The sequence below is a fragment of the Setaria viridis genome, chromosome 4 (genome assembly GCF_005286985.2).
Source record: "Setaria viridis chromosome 4, Setaria_viridis_v4.0, whole genome shotgun sequence".
Classification (NCBI taxonomy): Eukaryota; Viridiplantae; Streptophyta; class Magnoliopsida; order Poales; family Poaceae; genus Setaria; species Setaria viridis.
Window position 1 is genome coordinate 29043486 of NC_048266.2, and position 13290 is coordinate 29056775.

The following is a 13290-nucleotide window of genomic DNA, read 5'->3' on the forward strand; positions in this document are numbered from 1 at the left end:
TATACTTGGTTTCCTTTAAGCTTATGATGTTTCCTTATAGATTGGTGCCAAGATCGACACAATGTCATGATGAATTTATCGCTGACAGAATTACTAATACGTGTGCGAATTGAGAATCTGGAGGTCGCCTATACGTACATGCATAATTGCATATAACAGTTTCCTTTCCTCTTCTTCTTTGCAAGCCATAGATGGACGTCTTGGTGGTATATATGTCAGTGTGCTCAACATCAGCTCCAGTAGTAATACTGACACGATCTCTCATCAGCAGGGGTGCCGGTTATCTCTATCATGTGCATGCTAGCTAGGACTACGCTAACGGTCGTATACGCCGCTCACATCACTAGCTTTTGCTTGACGTTTGCGACGACCTGTCTGTCGCTAGCGAGGAAAGCTTTGACAACTTCTACAAGGTCTCGTCGGCCTTGATCAGAGTAACATTATTCCTTCCAAAACAGCATTCTGGATCATCGAGTGCGACAGCTCCTTGTTAATTACTCTCTCTGCTCCTTATTAATTACTCCCGATCAGTTCCAAATTATAAGTCATTCCATCTTTCTTAGAGAGTCAAAATATTTCAAAGTTTGATCAAATTATACAATAAAGTACTAATATTCATGATACCAAATAAGTAGCATTAGTTTCTTCATTAAATATATTTTCATAGTATATTTATTCGGTGCAATAAACCTTTGTGATCTTCTTTATAATTTTGATCAAACATAAAATAGTTCGACTCTCAAAAAATATTAGGATGACTTATAATTTAGAGCGGATGGAGTAGCAATCAAATCTTATAACTTATCCAACAGAAGTTGATCCATGTGTTTAGTTCTGGAACGGGACGATACCCAATTTCAGAGGTGTTTGATGAGAGTCATGTCTTAAAGGAATATTTCTCTCGTATCCGGGATGACCCGTCCGTCGAAAACAAGGAATGGGCTGGTCCCTCGTTTAAGTCGTCGCTTCTCCGTCTTTCCTCGTTCAAGCGGGTTGAGCCAAGGGAGTTGTGGAGGCTGGTGGCCGTGGCCAAGCTCTACAGGCCATGCCTCGCGTCGCTCATTCTCGATCCGCCATGGGAGGGACTCGGCCAAGCTCACGGCAGCGGAGGTGAATGGGGCCTGGCCGAGCTTGCGGCGGCGGAGGCGAGTGGATCTCCGCCCGAGCTCGTGACGGCGGCTCCAGGCGGTCGGTGGTGAGTACACAGGGCAGTGCGAGGGCCTGCAAGCAGCCGGCGGCGCGAGCGCAGGACGGTTGCAGGCAATTGCTGGTTTGAAATCCACAGAAGGCAGTTGGTGGCCTTCACTTCCTACAGCTCCTTCCATAGCCGAAGGAAAAAATTAAAATTCGTACCTTCACTTCCACGGATTCGTAACTATGGGTAGTAAAATTGGTTTGCAAGAGATCAAGGGAGCTTCCTGTACGAGAGATTGAAACAAAACTCACCATGGGAGACGAATTTGGCAGGCAAGCAGCATCGAGCGGGCTTCGGTGGTGGAGGGCGAGATCGTGCGGGTGGCAGGCTCTCCGGCTGCAGAAGCAGCGGACGGCAGATGCTAGCGAGTGGGTGGCTGAGCTTGTGGCACGATAGAGCTCAAGGCCGAGCCCTCCACTCGCCGGCGAAGCATCCCATTTCGACGTGTGTCGAGCGCTACGGCGACCGCGTGCTAGAAAGGGAGGTGGGCCGCTGACACATGGGTCCCATGGATTGGCCTTAACGGTGCTCGTAAACGTCCTCCATGTTCTTTTCTTTATAACCCTCCATCCAAATACAAAACTAGAAGCACCCCATTCCACGTAACCAAATATGAAATAGGATCATAAGATGCATCCCATTTTAAAAATTAGGGACAGAACCATCCCATCCCACCTTATCATCATATCGTACTATGTACCGTATGGAGAACAAAATTCCATACACATACGTTCTTACATGTAGTCGACAACTCCCCAGGCCACACGTTTGCTGGTGCAACCAAAGCGAAATAAACTCTCAACATCGTCCTTCCTCAGAGCTGCAGGGTGATCCTGCACTGTTAGTCTGTTACTCACTTGACCAGTTCATGAAAACAGCTAGGGCCTATTAAATTAGTTGGGGTACGGTGCAACCACCGCATGTGCTAAAAACTATGCTAACAGTTAGGGATAGTACACCTGGCAAACAGTAGTAGTGTGCATTTTCTGTTCTTCAACGAGAAAGCCGCATCGGTCGTACCGCATCTCTGTAGAATGACGATCAGGAATAGATCAGAACGTACACATGGTTTGTCACTACTACTACTGCCATCAGCAAGCTGGAATATGATCGATCCACTCGCCTGTATACTCCTCCATCAGCTCATGGAAGCAGGGATGCTGTTAGGCAGCTGTGATGACATTATTGCATTGTAAAAAAATCATTTTCTTTTCAAAGAATTAACTAGCGGGGTCACAATTCAGCGGTTAGAATGCATGCTATTCAACTGTGTAGCACAACGTTTTGTACGGCCTCCTCACCCGTCCACTCCCGTGCCTTGCGCGCAAATCATTTATTGTTTCCGTTTGTCGCTGTTAGGAGTAGTTGTTCTTACCACTTGTTTGGATAGCAGTGAATTTAACTGGAATGGGAGGGATTGGAGGGGAAATTAGTTCATCAATCCTATTTGTTCCACTCCAATTCTTTTCATATCCACGAGCATGTCTTGTTCGTCAACAAGCCTTTAGCGATTTGCGAGCAATGTCTTGGCTAATACCATTTTGTCAGTGTCAGCGCACTCTCCTGTGGGCCGTCGTATATCCGTCCGCGTGCGCAACAACGAACGACGACGCGCAAGGCCGGCCGAGCGGGGCTGCAGCCCACCTAAACCCACCACATTTACTACATGGCCGGAACAAGGCTGTAGCCGTGGCCTTGACGCTTGGCCCATCGGTAACAAAGTGCATCCGACTTGCTGGCCTTATTCTCTGGATGGGCCTCGCACAACCTGGCCCACGGTCGTTTTCCTCAAGACCGACAAACAAGGCCTGCAAAAACAGAGCTGCAAAATGCGCTACGAAACACAAACTTGTTTTGCCCACACACACGCGCAAACGAAATAATAATAATGAAAAAAACGTTAACGCTACTATTCTCGCTAATACATTTAACTCTTTTAGCAAAATTTAGACTCGATTTACTCCATTAAACTATTTAATTATCCCAATCCATATGGAATGAGATCTTTTTGTTTCTTATGCGGTATGCACAAATTGAATTTTATATTCACTTGCTAAAAAAATATAGTAGGACATTTTTTATGGTTATTTTCATAAATTAGGAACATTTCATTGAAATTGATCTCTCGAGCTTCAGCTTGACCAGCTCCTATTTGGCCTATTAGATTCAGCTCCATACTTACGACTCGCCTCCTCAGTCCTATGCATTAGATCAATTAGAACTAAGATCTAAAATAGTTAAATAAAGATAAAATAACTTTCTTATTGAGGCTATTCCTTTCACACCGCTGGCATATTCCACCATTTCTCCTGCTTGAATCTCGTAATAGGTAATAGTGGAAAATTCTGAATGTATTTATCGAACATAGGGTATCATGTTATAAACCACCTTGCAAAATTTGAAATTAAAACTTCACTTTTACATGGACAAATAAAAAGGATATCATTTGGGTTAGATTATATCAACCGAAATGGTTTGGGAGAGTAATTTGAGCCTAAGTTAATTTTGTTCACGGGTTTAAGTGGACAGTAGCAGTGTTGGGGAATGCACCTTCAGTACCGGTTTTGAACCCCCTTTAGTAATGATTGTGCAATCGGTACTGCTATATCGATACTAAGGGAATACTTTAGTACCGGGTGAAATAACCAGTACTAAAAGGGAGAGTTTAGTACCGGTTGGCGAGACCAACTAGTACTAAATTGCCTACCAGGTCACGCGTGCGTTTTTCTTTTCCTTTTCTTTTCTCATTTCCTTTTTTTGTTTCTTTATAGATCTATATTAGTATTTCGTTCCATGATGCCGGCCAGCACCGCACGGGCCTGCACACGCTGTTCCACCGCCGCGCGGCCTGGTCGCACCAGGCAGGGCGGGGCGCGCCGCTTTGCTAGGACCCTAGCCTCCGAGCGCCGCGGGCCCTGGCCGGCACGCCGGGATGGCCTCTACACCTCCCGGCCGACGCGCCTCCAGGCTGCGCTGCGCCATCCTGAGGTGCTCCAGATCTGGGTTGCGCTACACTGGTAGCCAAGGGCCATGCCTGCCCGCAGGGGCTGGTCGTGCCGCTGTCACTCCACCCGGGCCTCGCGCCTGCCCGTTGATTGCCCGCGAGCCATCCCACCACTGCTGCTCGAGGAGAGGGAGAGGATATAGAGCATAAGTGAGAGAAACTGAGAAGAGATAAGGGAGAAAGGGAGGGGACGAGGAGATAAGAAGGAGAGAGAGGCAGCAGCGAACCCTAGCCTCCAAGCGTCACGTCAAGCCGCCGCGGGCCTCGGCGTGCTAGTCGGGATGGCCTCCGCACCTCCCGGCCGCCGCGCCTCCAGGCTGCGCTGCGCCACTCTGAGGTGCTCCGGATCCAGGCTGCGCTACACCGGTAGCTGCTCCTTGGGGCCACGCTGCCTAGGTCGCTAGCATGCCCCTTCGTCGGGCCAAGCTCGCCGCCTGGTCAGCCTCGCCGCCGTGCCTGCCCACGGGGGCTGGCAGCGTTGTCACCGTCGCCACCCCGCCCAACCATGCCCGCCTGCGGGGCTGGCCGCGCCGCCGTCGCCCTGCCCGGGCCCCACGCCTGCCCGTCGGTTGCTCGCGAGCCCTCCCACTGCTGCACGAGCAGAGGGAGAGGATATAGAGGATAAGTAAGAGAGAAATTGAGAAGAGATAAGCGAGAAAGGGACGGGATGAGAAGATAAGAAGGAGAGGGAGGCAACAGTGGGGCCCACACGGAGCCCAATTAGTACTGGGTGCAGCCTCCGCCCGGTACTAAAGGCCCTTAGGCACATTAGTACCGGTTGGAAGTTCCAACCAGTACTAAAAGCGGTACTAATTTGTGATCGTTAGTACCAGGTGAAGCCTCCACCCAGTACTAAAGGCCCTCACGAGGGCCTCCTCTAGCCGTTAGACCTGGTACTAATGCTCATATTAGTATCGAGCCAAAATGCAACCGGTACTGAGCATCGGGACGCGTGCTCTGTTTTCCAGTAGATTGGTGAGAGGGTAAACTAAACTTTTTTCATTGATATATGAACTTATGAGAATGGGAAAATTTTCTGCATGGGCACATCTAAATTGATCCCTTGTATATGTTTGTACAGTTTTCTCCACTCTCCAAACGTAATCAAATTTTCACATATTTTGTGGTTTCCAATTTGAATTAAACACGTCTGATCCATTATGTAACCTTTAGAAGTTTGGTCAAACTGGGCAACTTCAGGCATCATCCTGTTGCAATGGTGACCATCTCAACCACAGACACTTCTCTGTTAGTTACCGGCAAAGTGAAGCAGTTAACCCATGATTTGGTATACCTGGTCATTGAGACTTGGAAGGATTGTCCGCTGTACTTTCCCAAACCTGAGCCTAAAGCTAACTTGCCCGAGCTGCCTCCTCTTTGCTGTTGCAGGTTGCTTCACTCCGCCGCCATTCTCGCCCTCGCAGTAGTCTCCTCCTACGGCACTCAACGCATCCGTGCTTTTGGGAACCTCCCGCCATTACATAGCCCATAGCTCCGGACCCTTGCCGTGCCATGCCAGAAGCGAGCAGCCACCTCTCGATGGAGCCGGTGGCGACGTCGAATGACACCACCCCATTCGCCGCCGCGACGGCGGCGACCTTCGCCGCCGAGGAGGCGTCGACGCGGCGCGTCGCCAACCGCATCATCCGCGCCCTCCAGCACCAGCTCCGGCTGCTGCACCGCGCGGGGGCGGAGTTCTTCGTGCTCGGCGCCACGGGGAACGTGTACACGGTGACGCTGTCTACGACTCCGGCGTGCACGTGCCCGGACCCCGCCGTGCCCTGCAAGCACATCCTCTTCGTGCTCCTCCGCGTCCTCGGCCTCTCCCTCGACGAGGCTTGCGTCTGGAGGCAGACGCTGCGCCCGTGCCAGGTCGCGCGGCTCGTCGGCACGCCCACGTACCCGGACGTGCTCGCCGGCGCGCGCGCCAGGGAGAGGTTCCACCAGCTCTGGTCGGCCCGGCCGCCGGCCGCCAAGGCCGCCGACGGCCGGCAGGAAGCGTCGTCGGGGCGGCCGCTCGACGGCGCGGCCTGCCCGGTGTGCCTCGAGGAGATGGCGCCGGCGCCGCAGGGCGGCGGGCCTGCCACCGCGCAGCAGGCGGTCCTGACGTGCAGGACGTGCCGGAACGCCGTGCACGCCGAGTGCTTCGCGCGGTGGAAGCGCAGCCGCGCGCGGCGGGCGGCGACGTGCGTCGTGTGCCGCTCGCGGTGGAGGCAGCCGAAAAGGGAGCAGGAGGAGGAGCAGTACATGAACCTCGCCGCCTACATGAACGACGCCGACGGCGACGTGACGATGCAGAGCGCCGACGGCGGGCTATGCGCCGGGTAGTTGTGGGCGTTCGCTTATTCATGAGGCTAGTCGTGACATGACTGTGAAGCTGTACATAATAGCATGCCAATTCGTTAATTGGTTTCTCATTTTCTTTGTTTTCCTTAGGATACTGACTTGTACTGCATACATCATGTACAAACCTGATGTGTTTATGTTAATAAAACAATTCTTTACTAATTTTCGAGCAGACTTCTAGATCTCCAAAAGCTTGTGAAATAAATGAGTAAACAGATTGGCAGAACATTTTACCTAATAAATTCCTGCCATTACTTTCTCCAAAATAAATGTTTGATCTGAAATTTCAGTAACAGTAAAGATTTAGAGTTGCGAAGTTTGAAGGCATAGATGAAGTTTGAAGCTTAGCCTTTCTAACTTTTCTTAGTCTTCTAACTTCCTACCTTGCTTGTTTGTGTTCCTATGTTTTAAGACTTGGACAATAAGAACTCTTGTAACTCTTGGTTGTATATATCCACCTGTGGTTATAGAGGCTGGATTTCTTTATCAATTACATAAAACGTAGTAAAAGTCAAGATTTACGATTGCACCTCGGTATCAAGTAATCTTGGTCCCATAAGTAATTTGTTTCATTTTGTAGTGTTAGTATATATCATTTTGAACTTAGATTACTAAAAGAACACCGAAGCTTTTTCGTGTAAAATAAAGAGAAATTTACATGTAACTGTTAATTTTCACATTATCCATTACTTAAAAAATCTACTCCCTCCAGTAGGGAAAATTTGTCGCTTTAAACATTTCATGGTTTTCAATGTTTGACTTTTACCACTGTTTTCTGTTAGAATATATTTCAAAAATCATAAATTATAAGAAAATCAAAGTACTTTTCAAGTCAAATCTATATACATAACCTTTTTGTGTTTCCAAACTAATATTTTAGATTTTATTTATACTCAAAATTTAAAAGTTTGGTCGATCCTTGTCCAAAATGTCAATGACTTATGATAAAGGGCATCGGTAACTTTATTATATTGTGAAAGTATTTTCAATAAAATATGCACTTATGATTTTATCTTTATAAACTAAATATTTAGAATTTACTATCAATAAAACTTTAAAAGTATGATAAAATGCAGTTAAAACAATTAAATATTTATTATTATGAGTACTATTTATATGTTCTACACTTCTACTAGTGAAATAATGGTGAGGACACTAAACTTAGCACACAATAACTAAGCACCAACACGCACGCTGGCATTTATTCATAGACAAGAAGAACTGGTACTTGTCATTCACAACAAACTCCATGTGCTATTATTGTGGCATGTAATTCTTTGAAAAATGGAGCATGAAATTAATCAAAGACCTGGACCTATTCCTGGTATAGCTTCTGTCTCACTTTGTCATCTAAACCATATGAGTTGGAAACAACAAAAAGAAAACGGTATCCATTTTAGGAGAAAAATGTGACCTTTACTATACATTTTCTATTTGGAAATGGAAATTTTAGTTGGTGCAGTTTTAACTTTTGAGAAAGAAAAGTTCATTTTTAAAAAAATTACCATGTCCTTGTTTATACGTATGGTTGGAATAAATGGCTCTAAATTGTCCCACATATTTGATCACTACCACATATGTTATCTTTCCTGATAGTTTTGTACAAGTGGCCAACAGTTTTAGTGCCTCTTATCATTTTCTTTTCTAGAGTGGATGATAGTTTCTCTAGTAAAATATGCATCTTTCTCAACTTTTTTATCAAATCACCAAAAGCATAATTCCCAAAAGGTCATTCCCCATAGTTATCATAGCTAAATATATTAAAAGAAATGGCTACTTGGAAGAAAATTGTTAGGAAATGTTAGGAAACATGTAGTGGATGCAATTGAAATTTTGTGCAAATTTTATGAATCGAACCTTTTATTTGACATGTTAGGTATTCTTGTCTTAAAATATGATTTTTTTAAAAAAATATATGTCTCTTCATATAAACGTTAGTAAACACCACTAGAGTGACAAACAATAACCACGCTTTAAACAACAACATAAAAATTGACCATGACCATGTTGTGCTAAGGTGTGCTACTGACACCTTGTTTATTAGTGATATATTACATATGGCTCTAATATTGAAATATTGTTTGTCATGATATGTTGTGGACACTTTCTTGTATGAACGCACGTATCAGCTCTGCTCGCTTAGACTCGGGGCTCCGCGCAACAAAACGCAATTTGTCGATTTCAATTTTAAGGTGACAAAAAAGGAAGGGGGAAGTCAGAAGTAGGAGGAAGGTAGAGTATTGCGCATTGTGCATGACCCACCGATCTGGCTTGTGTATGGTCGTGACCCACCAAGCCTTGTTTCCCTTCAGCCGGGTGTTGTGCAGGTGGCTGCTGTGGAAAGTGAGATGCTAGACAGCGATGTGTTCCTCGGTGACATCCGTGCATTCATGGAAAAGTGAGCATTAGTTCTGATTGGAGATAGTCATATCTCTTGAAGATCCAATCGGGACTAATCTTTCGAGACTAAAAGTCCTTCTCTTTAGTCCCGGATCAAGATCCTCTTTAGTTACAGTTGGTAATGGGCGCCATGCAGGCGCATGCACGACCAACCGAGACTGAAGACTTTTTTTTCATTTTACCCTTAATTCTTTTCCAAATTAATGCTAGTTGCTTCACTTATATATACACATATATGTATACATCCTTAGCATACACTACTTGCACATATACGCTCGTATTGTATTATATGCATGTCATAGTATATACATAATATTAATTTTAACTACTATCTATACAATTCTTAGTATATTATACACATCAAACTAGTATTAATACAACTACTATATATACAATAATTTATCCTCGTAATTCTTAGTATTCTCCCGTCATGGTATTGCTCGGTTTGGCTACTGAATGTCCATCGTAATAAAATTCTCCTTTGGGATTTATCGCCTCATCCACCAGAAATCCTATGAGTGTTTCTTGGATGGCCAAAAATCTTTCCTTCTCAAGAATTCTTCGCGAATCTGCCACATCTGTAATTTAGAAATATGTGAATGTTACACCAACAATTAAATAAAAAGAGCTAGAAAATGATTAATAATTAATAGGTTTATTTTATGTACAGTTATATGGTCCGATAGCACCTTATCCCTCACGAAATGGTGTATGTGCTCACACACATAGTATCCACATAAATTATTCCCTTGTTCCTGTCTCAAGCACTTTAGTGGAAAAAATAAGTTATGAAATATTCATGTTATAGAATATACAAAATGTGCAAACTTCATGCATACCGAAAAAGTTGTACTGAATGTAAGTTTTTCTTTGAAATCACCATGGTGATACTTACGGAATCGTTTCCTTGCGCTGCGAATTAAAATAATAAATATGATATAGTGTTAGGTGAAAATTTAGGAAACAAACTTTTGCATAGAGGTAAAGGTCCAGAATTATTACAAGTTAAGCATGTCTTGAATGTCTTGGTACTCGTCCTTTGCTTTCCTAAGCGAATCAAACACAATAACATTGCTTTGATCAATCATAATTATAAGGAGAATCCAGTGGTAACTTTGTACATAAATGTTCATATTAGAACTAACTAACATCAATTAGGTAAGGAAAGGAAAACGAAAATAGATGGTACCCACACTTATTTAAAGTTGTAAGGCAGTAGTATATATTGCTTGTAATTCTGTTGCTCCAAGAATTTGTATATTGCATCTAATGTAGACTTTGGTTGATCCTGTATCTACTTTTGGTTAACAAGCGTTGGGTCCATGAAGCCAATGTTGAAGTAGGATTCTCGACGGCATCTCTGTATTTGCATCCTACATAAAATGAAAGACAAAGTGGGACGACACACACACAATAATGAGCTGAGACAAAATTAACATCTAATAAACACACACTTACAAAAACCAAGTGCTGATAAGAGAGACATCAAGGGCATCTTGATGGTATACTTCATAAATATCATTGAATTCCAACCATAGCAGTTTCTCACATTCACCGAAAAAATCAATCGGTTTAACAAGAAGAGCGAACATGACCCTGTCATTGGCCGACTGCTCCATGTACTACTAATAGAATTCATACATCTTAGTTGTGAGCTGTTGCACCAATTCAAGCCTGACTAGAGGCTTGCCTAACTCAAATGGTCATTTAGATACAGTCTTTTCTGGAGGTGGCGGATCATCTTGCCCTAGAACTTCAGCAAGCGAGAGACCTGTCTTTGCCACAAACTTAATGACCTTGATTTGTTGTTTTAAAGGCAAAGCTGCTATTTGTTGAGCTTCTTGATCTGCTTTCTGATCTTGCTGCCCGAGCTGGGGGACAATATGACTGGACGACGAGTCTCCTCTTTTCTTCTTCTACCAAGACTTAACTAATGAACGATCATAGTTTGAAAGTAACGTCCCCTTGACTTCTTTTTTCATGCCAATAAAAAACTTTAATTTGGTTGGATCTACTGGCTTAGGCTCCATCTCCTTCGCTTTTCTTTCTGCAGTGATTTTTTCAAACCACTCCCTTACATGTGCTTGCAATGCCTCCTCCAATTCCTCACGAGTCATATCGCCTGCTAGCTTCTTAATAGGTTCAGACTTCTTTTATTTCTTCCTCATTTCTTTCACCTTTGGCTGCCTTGGCTTGGAAGGCGGTGGTCACGACTTCTTGAGAGGTGCTGCAGGTGCTTCCTTGCTCGCACTAGACTTTATTCCCGTCACTGCAGACTATGATCAAGGAGGGGTGCTTTGGCCATCGTTGCTCCCGCCTGTAGGATTCGATGGTGCTGGAGACGGTGATCGAGCAAGATGCGATGGTCCCGGTGGTGATGACGGTCCTAGAGGTGGATGTGCTGGAGATGACGGTCTTGAGTTCTGAGGACATGGTGGCTGTGAGGGATCTATGGGAAGAAATGATGCCTTCTGGTCGGGGATAATGATGTAACGTTTGCGCCATATAATGATATCGTGAAGTGCGTCTCCTAATATCCTTTCCCCGTCACCTCCCAGGAGGTCGTGCTCTAGGCCTTCATATTTACTATCACAAATCTGCTCCACCCCAACGGTGGAGTAGCCAGGTGGAATCACCATGCCATGGCTTGTTTGCCCTGGCAGGATTGGTAGAGCACTTCCATACGCCACTTGTACATATAGGAGAAATAAAGAAGTTATTAAACTCCTGAGGTGTGGATTAATTGAGATAATTGTATATTATATATATATATATATATGTATACCTTAATAGTGGGATTGCCAAATGGTCTGTACAGCTCACATGAGGTGCGCTGAGTGATGTCACCCACAGGGTACCATTGGTTGCCCTGCACAACCACGGGTAAGCTTGGCATGTTCTCATCGGGGACCCCTGTGGAAGAACAGCTGCTTCGGCGTTGAGAAGGGCTGACGACGACGTTGGGATCTGACAGTGCTCCAGATTGGGCCATTGCAGTAACTGCCAGGGCCACTCGCCGATTAATTTCTTATTGCATTCTTACGTCTTGTTCATGCACTTTAGCTTCTAACATGCGCCGCCACCTCTCCTCTTGTCGTTCCTTTCTTCTCTTCCGGCTTCTGTATGTGTCGATCTCCCTACGGAAAGCATACTTCCACGGAACCACCCCGAAGCCTCAACAACATCCCGGGTGTTCGGGATTCCCGAGCACCAAAGTCAGTTCATCATTCTCTCTATCAGGCTTGAACTCTCCCACTTTAGAATCTTCAATATTTTTGATAAGCCTGAGGGCCTTCTCACGTATTGTTTCGTTGAAAATAAGTGTCCCATCTTCAAGGCTAAAGGTGCCTCCATGAGCGTAATACCAATTTTTCAATTGATTAGGCCAGTCAATAGTTGCTGGTATGATACCTTGATCGATTAGGTCTTGTTCCATCTTTCTCCATTTGGGAATTGCACTCTTGCAGCCACCTTGCCCTATACGATGATGGTACTCCTTCTTCTGGGCATTGCCTGAGTTGACATGAACCTTGTTTGCACTATCTTCACTCCTCTTGTATTCCAGAATGAGTTCTAGTGATCTCTTAACTTTAGCCAATCATTAAAATCTGGAGTTCGGCCTTTCTTGATATAGTTGGTATCCAGATTCTTCTTGAAGGTGTGAAATTGGGTTACCATCTTCTTGAGCGTCCAGTTTTTCACAACTTTTTCATCGACGTTGTCAGGAAGTCCGAAGTATTTCTTGACATCTTCCCACAACATATCTTTTTATGTCTGTGGGAGCACGTATGGATCATCTCTTTTATTAGACTTTCATTCTTGAATGCTGATGGGCACATTGTCCCTTACAATAGCACCACATTGACTCACAAACATTCTAGAGACTTTTTTGGGAGCAATTAGCTGGTCCTCTTGCACACCACATGTGCTCTACTCACCGAACTCTCGCGCACAACACGCGCTCTACTCGTTGGAGGGTAACAAACTCTTGCACGCAATTGCGCGCCCTTTTTATTGCAACAGCGACTACTCACTTTTGCCTTCTCTTAAGGTCACTACTCTTCTCGAGTAGAATATGTCTTAACTCATGAAAGCCTCAGGCGCATCAGTCACGCATAAGCCGTATACGAGACAAAGATCTCACACACGTAGTGGCAACGGCTACCCAGAGACTGAGAGCCTAAGCGTAACAGGCTATCTACTCGGGAAGAATATGACCGAAACAAGAGCATGGCACACAACTTTCATATTGATCACTAAACAAATTTTAGTAGTTTCAATACTCAAAAATGCTACATAATGTACGCATATTTTCTTTCAGGCCAAGCTTCGGCGACGACACTCG

At 44.9% G+C, this 13290-nt stretch overlaps 1 protein-coding gene across 1 annotated transcript; it reads left to right on the plus strand.

The window, feature by feature from the left end:
* The first annotated feature begins 5570 nt into the window (after positions 1–5570).
* On the plus strand, positions 5571–6707 carry LOC117853597 (uncharacterized). The gene has a single exon (XM_034735914.2). It carries the CDS (start codon positions 5712–5714, stop codon positions 6525–6527), a length of 816 nt encoding a protein of 271 aa, XP_034591805.1. The 5' UTR covers positions 5571–5711; the 3' UTR covers positions 6528–6707.
* The last annotated feature ends 6583 nt before the right edge of the window (positions 6708–13290 follow it).